Raw genomic sequence first — 18,663 nt, 5'->3', positions numbered from 1 at the left:
TGCGCTGCCTTCTCATTATTAAATAAAGATGGTGTTAGAACAACTTTTCAGTTCTTAAGGACAATAATTGCAACAATAGCTTAAAAGATCAAAAACAACATTGCAGTTTCATGGTGGACGGAATTCATAAGTGAATATACAGCACAAGGGTAATTTGACTAAATATTTGGTTTTACTGAAGGAACCTTTTCATTAATATCTAACTACTCCTTAATACTGCAGCTTTGTTCAGTGTTTGGAAAATACACCCACCACTTACAGCCTGTTGTTAGGAGCTCTGAGCACTGGTAAGCCCACAATACTCTGCTTAAGGAAATGCCCGAGACAGGAAAACTATGGAGAGATCTGACTAAGGGCTACAACTTGCTAATGCTTTTCCAAAAAAAGAAAGAAACAACATGTGCTGCTGTAGCAATACTTTAAAAAGCTACTCTTGTACACTTGAAGGCTGAAATCCTCACCTCTGTTTTGATTTCTGTGCTTAAGGAAGAGGGCAAAGGAGAGCAAACCAGCTCTAGAAAGCCCAGTTACGGTGAGGGTAGAATTTTGCTACACACAGCAGCACATAAAATAGTCATCAGGTATCGTTTTCAGTTTCTGGTGGGATTTTGTGCACAAAATGCCAGGATGACAGGCAGAAAAGATGAAATTCAGATAAGGCAGCAGGATCATTATTTTGGGCAGCCACAGGAAACTACTTCAGATGGGAAGGACAGGGCAGGGAGAGAAGCCGTTTAAAGCCCCATCTACCCAATCTGTGGATAAGTTCCTCTTGGCAGGAGACTGCAGAATCTCTTGCAATAACAAGAAAATATCTTGGCCCCGCTAGCAAATTTCACATGAAAGGCTCCTTTCCCTTGCCTTTGAAAACAACCTAATTGGTTGTTTCCTAGAGCAGTGAGTTTGTGACCACAGAAATCTCTACCGGGCAGCGCCTCCTTGGCTTCTGGCAAAATGTGCAAGTCCAGCGCAGTCACACAAATGCCATTATACCCATAAGCATCATAGATTTGTTTGCACATAGAATGTACAAGTCTGTGTACATACAGGCTTATTGTTTTAAGAATACTTCGATAAAAGTTGGGGGTGAAGGTGTCATTTCAGAGGTGATGACTGAATGCAAGTAAACTTTCAGCTTTGTGATCTGAGGCAAATGCTCACTAAGACGCTGAGAGATGATGTGACCCTGCCTAAGCTTGCTGAGTTAGGCTTGGCAGAAGGTTTAGATGCACTTTATAACAAGACACAGAAACTGAAAAAATAAATTTGTTTGAATGTCTGTCAAATTCAGACTTATTGCATCAGGCTAAGCTGAATATATTTAATCTGGATGGAAATCAAAGAAAGTTAGCTGAGTTTTATAAGTAGTATGTATAAATGTTTTAAATATTTGAATAGATGAATAGACATGAGGAATAATCTTTAGCAAGGGGAGGGGCAGGGAAATCAACACAGCTACACTACTATTGCTGGGGCTCACCTATAGTAGATATGCCAGAATTTTTGGCACACGATGCTTTCATTACAGATAAATCATTGTATCAATAAAAACATGATGAGCAGCATAAATAAGGGATTATCTTTGTAGGTATGTTGGTATTGGTCCTCGGTTGTACTGGTACACACAAGAAGCCTGTATTAGTACTCTGTATACGTAAGTCCTAGTCAAAGCTGCAAAACTGTTATTCAAGTAAAACAATTGTAACAAAACAACTATATTTTTTTAGAAGCTGCTGTTAAAATATGGTTCAACCATAATCATTAAACAGGCCCCCACATACTGCAAACTCTGGCACAGTTTAGCCTCAGTAATACGGCTAACAAACAGTGCTTCAAAGTGGAGCTCAATCCAGCGAGATCTATTCCAGTAGCTAAGCTTACTCTCGGATCTCTGCAATAAACTGAAGGCTACAAGCAGTCACTCTATGACTCATGCAGTACACCATTTCTCATCTCTCTCATGTGCAGAAATGGAATAAAACCAGATCTCTTGTTTTCAGACCACTGGGTAACCTTGAAGCTGGGGAGTCCTCATGACTGCATGCTGTTTTACCAACCCTCAGGTCACTGAATGGCCGGCTGACATCCATGACTGCAGAGCCCTGTGGGAAAGGGAGTGTGAAATGAATAGTACTTGTTAATGAAAGGATTTTAATCAAGCCGTAACCCCTTACAGCAGATGCATTTCATAACTTCCACATCTATGTTCATATAAAGATTGACAGACACACACAGACTTGAAAGAAAAGATAAAATTTTTAATGTTTATTTTTCCATGAAAAAGCTTTACAAGGAGAAAGAGGTTTCACAGGAGAAAGAGTACATTCTTTAATCACTGTTTATTTGTTGAATTGATATCCGAGGCTGACATTTCTTCTACAGTGTATTTATTTGTTCTCATAATATTACAGGACATTTACCTTTTATTTAAAAAGGATCATAATCCATGAATATTGTTAAGAATGCTATTAGGCAATGCTGTATGTGAAGAATTTACACAATCTACATAAGCTGTAGATGAAGTGCCTTCAGTTTTAATTCTTTGCATATTTTGTAGCAACAAATATAAAACACATCTTTTAAATGTTCAGATATTTGAAAGGCTTTGCATCACATGTAATGGAAAACCAGAGGCTTAGTATCTCAAAGAGCAGACAAAAATATTCCAATGTCCACAAAGCAACACTGAAGTTCTCAAGGAAGAAAAAAAAATCCCTGTCTTTCCCCTTAAACCATATGGAGACATTTATTAAGGTGTTAAGTGCTCAGACACAACTTTCTTCACTAGTATTATACTGCTGGGATTTTTAGACATCCCAGAATCAGAACCTAGATGAAGTTATATGGTTTCACAGTGAAAGAACCTGGCCCTTCCTAGCTGCCTCTACACAACCTTCTGCCATTTAAAGAATCTTTGCTGATCTGTAGAACAGGGGAAAAAAAAACCCAAACCAAACACCAACCCTCCACCCCTCAAATATCAAGAAGCATCACCCTTGCCCTTTTAGATCAATGAATGTTTTGCCTTCCATCTCACTCATATCACAATTTCAGCAAGCTGTTTGAAATCTCCTTGCTCAGTTTGTTCTGAAGTGCACAAAAGAGGTTAGTTTCAGAAGTAAGGTCACAAGATTGAGAAAAAAAACATTTTAAAGTACTTCGCAAGAAGAGTAGCTTGAACAAAAAGCACCTTAATATCAACTTAATTAAAAAACATGAAGGAGAATGAAAACTCTTCACAGTTTCAGAATTAGTAGAATTAGTAGAATTAAACCCCCCTGAAACTTGCAAACCATGAAGGTCAAATACCGTATTTCAATCAGTACTCCAGCATTTCTGTAAAGATACACTTTCAAGTATTATTATGGAAGGCACCGATTTTTTCCTTCAGCCATCAGGATGTAATGAAGACAAAGAATTTCTGTCACATTGGGCTAAACTACTCGCCCTAACGATATTTGCCGCTAATCTTGGAGCACCTGGATTTCACCCAGTCGCAGTTTTAGAACTACCTTATTTTTCTTTATTAATTTCTTTATAAAAAGTCACATAGATCCATCACAGGTTTTAATGATACAATGATTAATGTTACATCAATGGTAATGATTTATAGAAGAGAAAGTTTTAATTGCATTAATTCTCCTTTAAAAGTAAAATTGGGTAGTTTTGAAGTTAAATATTCAAAATATAAAACATTTAGCAATTCTGTTCCTCCACTTTACTATCAATTCAAAATTATTAAAATCTGGAAGCCAGTAATCTGATGGAGGCGACTCTTGGGACAGATTCCTTTAATGTACGATTCAAACCCAGGTATTTCAGTTTAATCAAAAGCTTGAAAAACAAGCTCTTATTTTTTAAAAACATGAATGTGTGATCAAATTTGGGATCATTGTCTTGCTTTCTATGAGGCCTGACAATTGCCAGATGGGTTGAGTTTCTCGATACTTAGTCAAAAGGGGAAATAATACAGTGTGGAATATTGCTCTGCTGAGGCATGTTGAGTACAGAGCATTAAATTAAGGTAGACTTATGAACAGATTTTTTACAAATGGGATTTCTTTAGCTCAAAATTGTCGGTGTTTCAAAGGAACTAGGCAAGAGTTGAAAAATACTTGCAATTCTTTTGCTTAGCCCTAGGGCCTGCAATTGGAGAAAGTTCTCTGGCATGCTTGAAAGCAATGGACCAACAAAGAGGTACATTAAGCAATAAGTAATTACAGCTACACAAACACTCCTTAAGTTATATCCAAGGTTTCCAGCTTTTCAGCTGCAACAAAAATCTGTTACACTCTGATAATAATTAAGCACAATCTGCAACACGACAGCAAATTACATAATAGCCAAAGTATCTAATCTATAGTATCAAAGTTTCCTGAAACCAAGAGCCATCAAAATCCCTGGATAGGCTACTCAAGTTTGATGGGATGCTCTGGGAGATCTAGAAACAACTTCAGGACCTCACTGGACAGGGCCAGAGGTAAAGGTAAAAATTTTGACAGTAGCTGCATCAGTGTAAAGCTTGATGAAGCTGACCTGAGGACAATTCTAATGCTACCTAGAATCATGGGGGAGCATCCAGATAGGTCCTAGAATCCAGTAATTATTACCAGGTTATATTAAGAGTAATAATGAATCAATTGATTGAAGATTTTTGCAGGAATAATAAGGGCAAAATTCTTCCCCTCTTTATGGAGCAAGATTTTATAGACCGTAAATAGAAGTAGATCTAGGAAGCAGGTAACCCCAGAAAGCCAATATGCACTATGTCTATCCATTTTGAGAATCAGTGTTATGGGGTAACTCACACCGAAACCCTCACCTCATTTGCACCCTTTTGGAGTGAGCTGCCAGGTAACTTATCTTCACATGGGACAGCCCTATTGCACTTGCTGTTTACATCCCCAGCCCTAAAGCAGGGGTGGGGCAAGAAGCTGGTGGAGGGAATTACCCTCCTTGCATCCCTCCATGGTAACAAGACACTGGCTGCATTTCATTCTTGGGGAAACTACAGGAGGAAAAGATAGACCCAAAATCCTAACCAAAATCCCCCATAATATTATGACAAAGAAACTAAGATAAACTTGGAGACGCAATCGTAGGCATGCTGAATCCTGAACAGGAATGAATCCTAATCCTTAACGAGAGTAGTGGTTTTACGTATGATAGTACAAAAACTATAAAATATAGAACAGCTGCTTCTGATTGAAGTTGGTAGTCAAATTTGATTATATGAACATAATGGAATGTAAAATATTAGAAATATCATTTCTAAATTCATGATCTGTTGTAGAATACAAAGACAGATGTGGTAGTTTAATTAAGAAATAACCAGGTCTCACATTTTCAACAACTGTCTCCAACTAATTGTCACCATTCTTATACTTTCCCTGCTTGGGACAGAGAAGCTCCTCTAATACCTGACAAACTGATTTAAATGAAAATTATAATGATTAATTCTAAATACTAAATCTTTGCTAACATAAATAAGTAATTTTAATTGATTATATGAACAACTGAGCTGGCAGATTTGATTGGAGAGTTACTGGGGGGTGGTTGATAAGCTGCTGTGCATGGTAAATTCTCGTCAGGTAGCACAACTGCAGCCTGGAGGAGACATATACACAATGTGTCACAGCATCTCTCGCACATTATACAAGGAAGAAAACTTACTTTTGAGTTGCAATACAAAGATTATGAACACACTTCTGTGGGGGTTTAGATGCAATGTGTCTTTGAGGTAAGTCTTAATGAGTAACAGTGATTTTAAAAAAATACAGATCTTAAGAATGTACATAAATCTCTGCTATTGTCTGCTAAACTATAAGCCATTTTAAACTAGATATAACACTCATAACTCTACAAAGTCAGACATTTAAAGCTTCCATGTATATAAAAAACCTTGTTAGGAATAAAAAATTCAAGAGAATTTGTGGTCAATAATACAACTCCATTTCCTAAAATAAATAGTCAATAATTAAAGGAACAGAAGGACATGCCCCTGCATGAGAAGGAAAGTCCCTTCATTCTGATCATCACCCTCCTCTGAGCAAGAGATAAGGAATATGTTTTTCTTGACATTCTCACAAGAAATAGTTTTACCCATGGTTTGAGCTACAAGATTTGCCCATTGGAATAAAAAAAGTGCTTTAAGAATATATACAACATTACTGGAAGCCAGATGCACCTTTTCTCAGGCTAAGCAGCTAAGGCATTTACATGATGCTATAAAACTACTTTTTCATGTATTACTCATCTGGTCTGTACTTGCTTTGTATCACATTACCACAGCATTATTATACAAACATAATGCTCTACAAGTGGAAGACATGAGAGGCAAAACATGAACTATGAAGAATTGCATCCAGTAGAAAAGCCCAAAATGACATGTGAACATCTAACACAAAAAGGAATCAACTAAAAATGTAGGCATAAAATATGTGCTCATCAATAGGTTTACACAGCCAGCATCCCTACCCTTCCTTCAACAGGAGGGAACAAACTACAGAAAGATACTACTGAATTCAAACAACATGAAAAAGCTATTAAAACACATTATGCTCCCTCTTGGAAACCACATTATCTTTTTCCTAGTCTAATGAAGAATATTGTACTGTAATTAAATAAATTTTCTGAAAACATCTCACGAAACTATTAATATATTCATTCAAAACCAAAAGCTGTTTCAGAAAAGCAAACACCACAACTAAAAACTGCAAATGCCACTGAACTTGTTTCCGTTATACAATACAACCATGACCAATATTCTTTAGAGATTCGCTCTAGTAATTTATTACTTTATTAAGGTCTGATGCAAACCCTATTAAAGTCAGTAGAAAGATATGTTTTGAAAAGGCCTCGAATTACATACTTTTACTGTAAGACACAAATCTGGGAGTGCTGAGCCATAGCAACCTGCTTAGAATTTTTATATCAGGAAACACTAATAAACTAAATTACCATACAAAGAGATAGCAGTCATCAATGTATCTGATTCTTCAGTGTTTAGACAGAGTAGTAACATTTACTATTTTTCTGAATCATATTTTGAAGACGCTTTCTGGTACTTAACTGAAATAAATTTCTGTAGCTTGTACATGCTATTCTGTTTGCCTGTCTGGTTACATTTATGGCACTTGTGGCTTTTCTGTAAGAGCATCTTGTAAACCCTGGAGGAAGCAATGGAAATAGTATCCCTAAACATCATAAGCTTTAAAAAACCATGTTTTTCTAATTATGGAACATTCAAATGTCTGTACACCACAAGGGAAACAGAAGGAGTGACTCCGGGAATGAGTATGCTATTCCTTGGACAAACAAAACATAGTGTTAGGCTGTATGATCAAAGGCCAATCACAGTGAACACACAGACTGAGCAAGGAGCAGAAGAAACCTAGTAACCTCATCAGCAAGAACTGGAGCACACTGAGAATCAGCTGCTCCTAAGATGATGAAGGAGAACAATTACAGCAGTGTCCTTGTGTGAAACCCACTAAGATGAGTCAGGAAAAGCAGCTCTCCCTTGAAAACTAAAGGAGTTATTGCCTAAAAGGGTTTAGGACTTACTGGATGTGAGGGGAAAGCATTTTGGGACATACAGCTTTTCTTTGTAAATAGTGGGTTGTGTGTCTTTTTGAGATGGTATCACACCTTCTGCCTCTCCTTTAGCATAAAGCTATTACAGTGTAGTAGCAAGGAATGCTCTGAGGCTTTGTAGAAAGAGCAATAGTAGCACAGATATAGTATACCACCCCCCCACTCCCCTAGTTTATATAAGATTCGGTCATCTGCCACAAGACATGGACTTAAAAAGACAAAGAAAAAACTGGTTCAAACAGATAGATTCCTGTTCCCCACTAGTAAAGCTGAAACTGTTTTCCTTGAAATACAATTGTTTAAAATTTGGCTACAACTAAATATTTAAAGGTCCTTTACAGTTTGATCCTGGACTTCAGCTTGATGTTTATACAACAGTTTTCCTACTACCTTCTATCGCCTTTTCCCCATAAGCTTATAGTGGTTCTGAGTGTGTCTTGAAACTTGAAAACAAAAAGGGCATGACGTTTAAACACACATTTATATATGTACGTTTAGATAGAAAACATATCTACAACACTGTATTTAAACACTACACACTATAGTTAAATAAAGTTAAGAATACACAGACTTTGCCCTACAGCAATACATAAATTAAAAAGTGTCAATAAGAAAACAGATCTGTTGACTTTTTTTTTTTTTTTTGAATACTGGAATACAGGCAGAATTTGATGATCTCATCCAACTGAAATAGACAAATATAATGTCATTCTAGTTGAAAATGAGAGGAAAAAAAAAATCAATCTGCTGAATTATATGTTCAAGATAACTGTAACAGTTTGGTTTGTTATTCTGAACTTCTGAATCTAATGCTTGTTTTTTTCAGTAAGCAACAGAAAATTTGTGAGCTAGCTGGAAGCCGATCTAAGATTTCCTCGCTACTATCCAAAGTAAACACAAACAAAAAATTCTGAAAGAGTTGTAAAGTGTAAAAAATGGTAAAAGCCCAAATCAGTTTCTTTACCTTCATACTTCCAATAGCATTTGCAATCTGTGAACAAAGTAGCAAAGCTTTCTCCTTCTTCAAAATGGCATGTGAGAATTGAGAGGCTTACCCAAAGGAGCTGAAACACTGAATTAGAAAAATTGCTTAAAAAATAAACACGAGAAAAATAACAGCTCAGCCCTTGCCTTGCTGACAGGTGAGATAATAACCATTTCTGGTACCACAGAGAACTCGCAGATAGACTGGCATTTCAATGGAAGGAAAAACCACACCAGTCCATACGGTTCCCTTAAAACAAAAGCCTCTCGGGTTCATGACCAACATTTCAGTCAGCCTTTAAGTACGAAAGAGCAACAACAAATCATACTGGGGATTTACTTAAGAGGTGTCAGGAACAATGGTGACTGTTTTAGAAAAGACCATATAAAAATTCTTTCACTACTGTATATTATATGCAAAAATACTAACTTCAAACTTAAAACAAAGTCATCTTCTCAGAACTGAACCTCATGACCAGTGCATGGAGCCTTATCCAATTACCACTTAGGCACTGTGGAAACTCTTTCAGTTCAAGTAAAAAACTTTCACCCCCTCCTGTATTCCTGCTACTTACTATGGCAAATTGAAGGAATTTTACTTGCAAAACACTTAACCACCAAAGGCAGAGTTCTGTAATACAGTTTTAAAGCACCTTACTCAGAGATTAGGTTACCAGTTTCCTAGCAAAAGCTCAGAACCTCTAAACATGAATGCAAATAATCCATTATTAAATGTATAGTTCTGGTTCAGTGGCCACTATTACAAATAGGGGGATTAACATTGACTTAAAAGACTCTGAATCAGACTTCAAGAGTATAATATTCTTCTTAATATTATGTATTTGCAAGATGGAAGTATTCAGACAAGTCTTTACAGAGAAATCATAAAAGTAGGAAGTGATTCACCCTGCTTGAAATGGCTGACATTTAATTTTTTCAGTTTAGATATTCAACCATTATCTACCACTTACTATAAAATGTAAATTGGTATGTAGCAGATAAACTCCAGCATGGTTTTGTGGTGTGTTTTTTTTTTTCTTTATAAATATACACATTAGAGAGAGGCACATTCTTTGTTAGAAATCAGCATGAAATTCTTCTGTAGGAACTTGAACACTTCCTTTCACAGAAATTTCTCCATTAAACTATGCTCTTCATATAGGGCGGTCATATCTAGTTAAGCAAAACACTTGGTTTGCATAAAATTAGAGCTGCACCTAGTTTAAGATGTATTTTCAAAATACATGTGTCATAAATGCCATTACAGAAAAATAAGCAAGATACTTCTTTTACAGCCTGGAGAAAGAAACTATTCGTTTTAACATTCTATTAAAATTTATAAGGGCACAAAAGGAATTTGTAACTGTTAGTCCAAAATGATCTCGTTATTCTAACATTATGTACAGTGCAAAGAACTTCTTACAGTAACATCACAAAGTAACACCAGCTCTTTCAAAAGGACTCTAAAAATTGTTGCTCATTGCTTAGAATGGCATACATCCAACATATTCACAATTGGCAACAGAGTCTAGAGTATTACAATATTATTGCTGTTACTGTAATGAAAAGAAATGAGGTTGTGATGATAAATTTTCACATTAAGCTGTAGGGAACTCTACTTCATTTTACCAAGTATATTATTTCTTAGCTTTGTCATAAGCTCCAGGAAAATGAACAATGGAGAAAAGTTTTTCTCCTACAAAATGGTGGATAGTAAAATAAAGTATGAAACCAGCTGGCTTTGGGTTAGTTGGTTACAAATGCGTGTATCAGTTCAACTTGAGTCAAGCTGCCTTGGTTTGTACTAGCTATCTGTAAAGGCTGACTGAATGAGACTCCTTTCATCATACAGGCACTGCTACCTTTGCTGCAATAGTAGAGGCACGCTTTGACAGCCAGGATAGCTTCAGCTGACAGACAGCTCCTGGGTAACTGAAAGGGAATGATAATCTGACAGGAAACATCTTTTATTTCTCCAGACAGACACTGTCCTTGAAGCAACCAGGTATTATCTGTAAAAGAAGAACAAGTTTTATCATTAGGATATTTAACACCATGTCTGAAACCTACAGAAAACACTAATTCTACCTATAGGACAACTCCATATGCAACATTAGGGGAAATTTCCTTCCCGATTTTTCCAGTCATGGACAAAAAAAAAAAAAGTAATTACGGCATTCCCAAACAGAAATGTTGGTTTTACAAATGGGTGGCTGCAGTTAAGCAATGTTCAGGCTGACTGTTACAACAGAACTTGAGTTTCACATTTATTTAAATATTTAAGAGTATGTGAACTGAACTGCACAATAAATGTACCCAGCTCATTGCATTGTACTCTGTATTTTACTGTGAGATGGATGAGGTGCTCTTTTTGGCATTTTTCAGAAAATACCTAAAAGTTGGCTCTAGAATTTATGAGCTTGAAATGACTTGTTGAGTTTAGGTTGCTTATGTTCTCCAATTTTACTAACCCTTGAAGCTATCACATATAACTTTACTTCAACAATATTTGGAGATTCTCTAGGCCAAAAAGTGTGCTGACTCTCCTGGAAATAGTCTATTTGTATTCCAAAAGCACAAACTGGGATGAGAAACTACTTTAAATCATGAGGCATATAAACAAATTGCAGTGCCTGTACAGTATTTGTTGACTGCTTTTAAAAGCAGAAATACGCACATATGAATGATAACAAAATAGGTTCAAAGTGGTTAGGTATAATTGTACCTCAAATACTTTTTGGAAGAGACAAAAGCAAAAAAAAGGAATCTCTTTTAGGAATATGCTTCAGCTTCATGGTGAGCTTTCTCCCAGAGACAGACAGTAGGGTTGCGCGGCGGTGTGCTCCCCGCTCACCCCAACCTGACCTGGCCTGTATTTCCCATAATTCTGCTCAAGTGATAACCACCAGTGGCGGTCGTAATGGATGCATCTGGTCATGATTGCTGCATCTGGCTCAAAGTGGATTTGGGGGAGACAGATAACAATAGCCAAGGGCTAGTTCGAACAATGCGCCCACCTAACCACAGTGCTGGACAAATCTGGAAGAAGCTAACATCTGTAGTCGGTATGCAAATATGACTACGAGTCAATTATCTTACTCCATAAAGAGTGGACAGCCCAGGGCCTATTGAGCTCTCCTGCATGGCAGTGGGCTGCACGCCAGGATCTCCCCTCGAGTAGGCTGAGAGATTCCTTGCCACAACAGATTCTGGGTAAGTGATTAATAGCTTGCTAAACTTTGAAATCTTAGCTAAGTGATATAAAGGATTGATTGCACGTATATAGTCCTTTAGACATAAACTGCTGACCAAGTCTGGGACTAGGAGTGGATCCAGCCGCACCTAAACTCCCCTCTGGGAAGGAGTTTAGAAAGCAAGGGGGTCCTTTCTGAACCTCATGACTCAATGGGAGGGTCTTCCTGACAGTTTTGTCTGCCCCTGTCCTCTATGCTGTAAGTATCAAGTGAACCTTGCCATCAAATCATGTTAAACCACTGTCGCATTTACTATCAAACCTTGTTAAATCGCTCTTTTACATCAATAAACATATTGCTACTTTTCTCTTACAAGTTAAGTGCTTCACTCCATCCCTGACAGGCCGGGATAAGCTGATCATAGAGACAGAGTGGAGAGAGCAAGCATCTAAGGGGGATCAGTACCTCTGCAAACCCTCACTGGCAGCTTGTTCCAAGAAAGTTAAAAAACAAACAAACAAACAAAAACCCGCACCATATATTAATTCAAGCAAAAAGCAGCCTATCAGGTGGGTTTTTTTAAATCTTCACAGGCCAGCTGTTAAATGTATCAACTCTAAATAACATGTATTCCATCTCAAGGTCAAATAGGAACACAGGACGGGGAGGGACACACTGATTCATCAGACTGAGATCCCTTGTATTGCAGGCACATCATGACATAACCCTCTTTTTATCCTACCCACTTCGGTTCAACTGATAAAACAACACAGGCACTTTACCTTCTGCTGTGATAAACCAGGAATTGGGTGCTTCTTCATTCAGTTTTGAATCTGGAGGAAGAGTCAACTTTAATAAAAACTGAATTGTCTGGCCAGGAGCTACAGTTAGTGAAGGAAGTTGAAGAACTGGTGCAGATTTAGGCAGTTTTGGAACGTTTGTTATTTTATCCTTTTGCACAGGCAGGTTATCTGGAACATCACATACTTCTGGATTCAGGATAGGCAACTATCAGTAGAAATCAAACAAAATATTTATTTTTATTTGTACCAAAAGCAAATAGGCTTTCAAAATACAATCGCAGTTTCAAAGCTGACATGGACTAGGAAAACTAAGACGTGATGATATGGCTATTGGACTCAAACTTTCTGACAGAGTGCCACAATACTACGACAAAGAAAAAGGGAAGGACAAAATGATTTTTTTAAAATGAAAAAGATAAAACTGATTAATCCAAATAAAAATAATATTTACTACTAAAACCATAAAATCTGCAACTAAAATTTTAACAGTTGCATTATATTTTTACTTTAAACAAAATTTATAGGTATTTTCTTCTAATCTGGTGGTAAATTGCATGCTTCAGTAATAAAATCCAAGATTTTAACCATGCAGATTGCACAGTAAAGGATAATTTCCCAGAAAAGCCAACAACATGGTATATGATATGAAAATTTAAACACACATTAAGATTGTGTACTATTAAATGCAAGAAACATACAAGACAGTTGGACCATTATGTCGTGTGTGTGTGTGTGTGTGTGTGTGAAAACATTAAGACATAGTGCCACGGTAAGACAGACAGGAGTACAAATTTATTTGCCTTCATGTTTATAAGCAAATACAACAGTGCTCAATTATGACAGTGGTTTTGATTTGACAACTTGGAAGCCCACTATGTATCCCGCTTTAAGACACTGACCTCCCTAAATCATCTCTTATAGCTTAATTACAGGACTTGGTAATCGATTTTAATTTCCACTTGTTACATAGTGCTCATGAAATGCTTTTCATACTGAAAAAGTGAGCTCTATTTTTTAATAACTCATGTTTCTGTATTGTTCTTTTCTAGAGGAGCATCACTTTCTGTTTTCATGCAAAAGTTGCCCTTCCAAAGACTAAGGCTTTCAACAACTGTGCTAACAGGCAATGTTTATTTGCCAGATCATCACAAAACATTTTGTGAATTTAGCTACTGTACCCAAAAAGTTTATAAGCTATGTGATTTTTATACCACTTGCCAAAGTCTGTAATAGTAATTCATATCAAGAAACACCATTATCAGCCTGTTTAATAAGTATTACTTGCCATGGAAAGAATTTTTGTTTCCAAATCCAGAACTTTAATCTGATGATTATTTGTGTCTGCAACATACATCAAGTGGCCATTTTCTTCAACACACAAACCTCCTGGTTCATTAAAAGTTGACTGTGTAAAGCTGGAACCAATAACATCACTTGCTTCTCCTGTGCCTGCCAGGGTAGCACAGTTCTTCATCTTGGGATCTACAACCTTAATCTAAGATAAACAAAGACACAAAAAAACTTTACTGAAAAAAACCCACCAGGATTTAGAAGTTCTGCATTATCTTATGCCCCATTTTCAGAAGCCAGCACTAACTTTGAGTACCTTAGCTACCAAGTATGTGTCCTAGAAGCTAAGTTATCATACTTTACCAAATGACACGTCCCATCTTCCTCACCCCCCATTCCCTGCTGGACTTCACTTCTTTCTTTGGTCTTTATTCAGTGCTCCCTTTCATAATTTTGAAGGCACCTACCCCTCTGGTATAAAAGTATGCTGAATGGCTTGTTTTTCTAATGTTTGTTGCCCTTCTGGAAACATTTGCAAAATAGTAAGACCATAACAAAACTGGCAGGCTAACTTCTATATAATTTTTTTCCTAAAAATAGATGAAGGTTTTTTTTTTTCTTTAAGTAATAGCAAAAAAGTTTATAATGTTTTATACAATACCTGAAGCAAAATTTCATTTGCCACATAATTTTCAATAAGCATTTAGTATTATATACTTTATTCTTCAAATTAAAACAAATTACTTTTAATGCATTTAATCAATGTACAGTTAACAACCAACCTTCTAGACATGGAAGCCTATACAACATCACGTAAGAACAATCACACAAAACAATCTCTCATCTCAGAGCTCCATGGAGGCAACCCACAATACTTCTCAAAACCTGGGTGGCTTTTTTAAGGGAAAAGCAAGTCCTCTAGTTCTCCCAGTTTTGTTAAACCTGCAGTATTCCTGACTAAGCACTCCCAGCTCTTTTGCTGTAGTTCAGCACCTTTGAGAAGATATAAGGAAAGGGTCTTTAGACTGAACTGTAACTTGGCACTTTAAATTCACCTTCCCTAAAGGACCATCATATCAACACAGCAGCATGTGACAGCAAAACCATGGTAAAGAGAAGGACCCATAAGGGAAGGAAGAAAAGAAAAAGAACCCACAAAGGAACTCGTATCATTTGTTTCCTCAGCTTAACCGCACCAAGCACAATCTTTGTATGTTCCTGAAATAATCCTTCATAGTAGTAAAAATTGCAAAGCCTGTATATATCAAGCTACTATATGCTTACCTTATGATTATAGGAATCTGCCACATAGAGCAGTTTTCTTTTCTTGTCCCACGTTACTCCTAAGGGATGCTGCAGTTTTGCATTTATGCCCGCTCCATCCACATCACCAAAGGCAAACAAATTCTGAAAAAGTATTTTATTAAATTAATGCATTTGATTATTCAATGTTGACATGAATTTAAATGATTGTAATTAAATGGAAATTCACTGACTTAAAAAAAAAAAAAATCAAGACAACTTCAAAACAAGGATACTGAAAACTGGGAAGTGAGGATGCTAACCATGGAAATGGAAACTCTCACATTTAAGTTATCAGTATGAATCTAGCTGGCTTTAATGACCACACAATGCTGAATCAAGCTGGCTATTTTAAAAATAAGTGAAGTAATTTGTTATCTGAGGAGCAACAATCTGCACTACAACCTGAGTGTCACAACTGGCACACATTTGCATTCCAAGCAGTGAAGTTAAGAAATTGATGGCCACGGAAACTGATTTACCCTCTCACCCCAAAAGTGGTTCCTCCAGGTCAGGCTTGAGGAATATTAGTAGGGCAGTGTGGGGAAGTTTGAAGTGATTACCAATGGATCTCTCTCTCCTCCTACAAGGTGCTTCACTGCTCCGTCTTTCAGAGAGATGGTTCGCACAGTGCTGCTCTCGCTATCCGCTACAAAAAGGCAGTTCCATGGTTCCTCGGAAGCCAGAGAGAGACCCGAAGGCTGCGCAAAGCCAGCCTTATGTGGGTATGCGTTGTTTCTGTTCTCTTCATTTCCGCTCCCAGCGAATCGAAGGCAGGCTCCTTTCTTTAAATCACTAAAGGCAAATAGTACCCAAGTTCAAGAATGAGTTTGAAATACTTCAGACACTATGCATAAACAGAAGCTACAGGACAAGCACTTCTGAGTTATACAACCAACTGTACCACAGCACAAGGAATTATTCAACGCCTTTGTGCTAACTTTTATTTCACCTTAGTATATCATTCATCACTAGACAATTCAGCAAATGCAATGAAAAGTAACATTCAATTATATGAATGTACCTTACCAAGTCATAGTTTTATAGCAAAAGTAGCATCTTTCATTTCTCTAACAGATGTGGGAAAAAGCAGGCAGACTTTAAAGGACACACGCCTTTTAAGTCTGAACAGAAGCAGCAAGCTTCAAGCTAAGTACAGTCAAGAAAATTATTTTTAGTTTAATTTGATTATCTCTCTCTTTGGGATTTGAAAGCTTTTTATCAAGACAAAGAGCAATTTCACATGTCTCTTATTACAGTTGCTTACCTTCCCTTTAGTAGTTTTCCACCTTCCAACATCAGTGCCCACACCTGATGAGTGCCTGCCATTGCTATCCATAAAACATCACCTTCCTGGGTCCCTGAAACTTTTAAAAATGGATGTATAAAAACAGATGAAAAAAAACCACTTTGGGAATGTTTTATAAAACAAAGAAATCAACAAACCAACCCTGCTGTCCCCCCTAGTCCAGCTCACTTGCCATGGGGAAGAAAAAAAAAACCCAGTGAAAAAACAGAGCAAGAGAAGGAGAAAGAGAGAATGTCTTCATCTACCAAAACCCTCTGCTATTTTTCTTCTGTTCTCTTCCTAAGGATATAAAAATTGTGCTTTTAATATCCCTGCCTGATAAAGGCAATGCTTCAAATGGGATTTGCTCTTTGCAACATCTTCCTATTGGGTCCATGTTTCACCTGTTATTTTTGGATTCATACTGGCCAACAAATATGTACGTATCTTTGCTAAGTATGGTTTTGAGAGGTGTGGGGGATGTGTTTGGTTTTGTTTTTTTTTTTTTTACTATGCTAGTGACAAAATTAGATATTCCAAAAAACTACTGGCAGTTGCTTACAGGTTTTGAGAGAAATAACCATGGCAGTACCATTGTACATTATATACAGAGTACATAATGGTTTTAAGAAAAGGGTAACTGATGCTTGCGTGTCATGTAGGTTTATGCTCTGGAGAGCAACAACTGCTGTTTATTCAAACATTAGATGTGATGTGGGCAATTACTAATTTCCCCCTGCACTAGCCATCCAGTTCCCAAGCTGTTCTCCCTATGCACATGTACATGTGGTATCACAAATGCAAGATGCAAGATCTGCGGAACAGTGACCTTCTGATCAAGGGGTGTTCAGGTATGTGTCAAGCATCTAGTTTTTTCAACTCAAAGTATAAAACTACTATTCACCAATCCAAATCTATAAATTACACAAAGTTTGCCTCGGTAATACTTCACAAATAAAATTATACAAATGGAAAGCAAAGAACATATAAGTGCTCTATAGCTTTAAACATAACACATTACAGCGTAAGAAAGAATGCATGAAGACAAATTCTGAAAGACCATTAAAAAAACCCACAAAACCAACAACCCAAACCCAAAAGAAACTTACTTATCTTGGCCTTTTCTGAAAATCTTAAGGAACAGAAAGTTGACATTTAAAAACTGCATTAAAATGGGGATGCTGTTATCTAACACCGTACTAGTCTATGCACACGGTATACAACTGTCCCATCTAGTCAAAGACAACATTAAAATGTTTTTCTAAATGAATGTATCAGGTATTGGAATAACTATTAGCCAGTCAACAGAAAAATACCTTCAAATTGCTCACTGAAACTTTTTATTCACATGAACTTATAAAACATTATGCATCTTATAGCTGTTCCTGCAAACAACCTAATGGATACCTCTCCCCCTCATATTTTGGAGTTTCAAAATAAAAGCAATTATATGCAAAATGCTTGCAATCATTTTAAACCTGCGAATTTAGTCCAAATCAGTCTTCCTAAAATGAAATTACCACCATCCCCCCAACTGAGATCCTGCTGTTTTAATTCTAATCCTAAACCTTTCCTACATTACACCTGCAAGAGGGGAAAAAAAAGCATCCTTCTGTCTCCAAAATCAATTTCCTCATACTGTGAGCCCTCTTCAGAGTAGTACTGGTATGATTTTAACACAGTTTATCTTCAGCCTTTTCTGTTTCTTGGATCAAGATACAAGTTTCCAAGGCTGTGATCAAAGGAACTCTTCTGACTCTCTCCTGCACGTTCACATGGCTCCATGTTTTTACACAAACTAGAGCTCCAAGAATAAAAGTCAAACTTCCAAAGCACCTAAAAGTTTTTTGTTGAGCAGAAAGGTTTGCAAAATGACTTGGAAAACGCACGTTTTATGAGTCACCAGAGATGTTACCAGAGTACCCCCCCCATGGAATCACCTTTGATTAGAGCTTGTTTCTAAGAGAATTAAATTCAGAAAATGGCCTATGAAATCATTTTACTACTTCGTACATAGTACATGTTCAACTTCAGGATTTTATATTTCCATGATGCATACCTTGCACTTTTCAGATGCTACTATCCTGAGTACCCCAGAATGAATAATGCTAAAATCACTGGTCAATTCAGAAGGTGAGCTTTTTATCTTGCTATGCAGTGCAGTTCATTTTGAGGGATCTCAAAAAGTGCTTTGTTAATTATTTAA

General features: G+C 36.9%; 1 protein-coding gene across 5 annotated transcripts in view; it reads right to left on the bottom strand.

Moving 5' to 3' along the window:
* Positions 1-828: 828 nt before the first annotated feature.
* Positions 829-18,663, bottom strand: part of NHLRC2 (NHL repeat containing 2) — a 39,196-nt gene continuing 21,361 nt past the window's right edge. For 2 of the 5 annotated variants that reach the window (XM_052798488.1, XM_052798484.1), the window contains 7 exons: positions 16,437-16,536; positions 15,733-15,964; positions 15,152-15,274; positions 13,863-14,072; positions 12,557-12,782; positions 10,443-10,592; positions 2,238-8,668 (listed from right to left, as the gene is read on the bottom strand). In XM_052798488.1, the coding sequence (XP_052654448.1) occupies positions 8,478-8,668; positions 10,443-10,592; positions 12,557-12,782; positions 13,863-14,072; positions 15,152-15,274; positions 15,733-15,964; positions 16,437-16,536 (1,232 nt within the window). In that variant the 3' untranslated portion in view covers positions 2,238-8,477. Of the gene's footprint in view, positions 2,103-2,237; positions 10,593-12,556; positions 12,783-13,862; positions 14,073-15,151; positions 15,275-15,732; positions 15,965-16,436; positions 16,537-18,663 lie in introns of those variants that run through there. The other 3 variants (XM_052798485.1, XM_052798487.1, XM_052798486.1) reach the window with 3 other exon arrangements.

This window comes from Harpia harpyja, chromosome 10, assembly GCF_026419915.1.
Source record: "Harpia harpyja isolate bHarHar1 chromosome 10, bHarHar1 primary haplotype, whole genome shotgun sequence".
Taxonomy (NCBI): Eukaryota; Metazoa; Chordata; class Aves; order Accipitriformes; family Accipitridae; genus Harpia; species Harpia harpyja.
The sequence above is the reverse complement of the archived record's forward strand: the minus strand, read 5'-3'. Positions and strand labels throughout refer to the sequence as shown.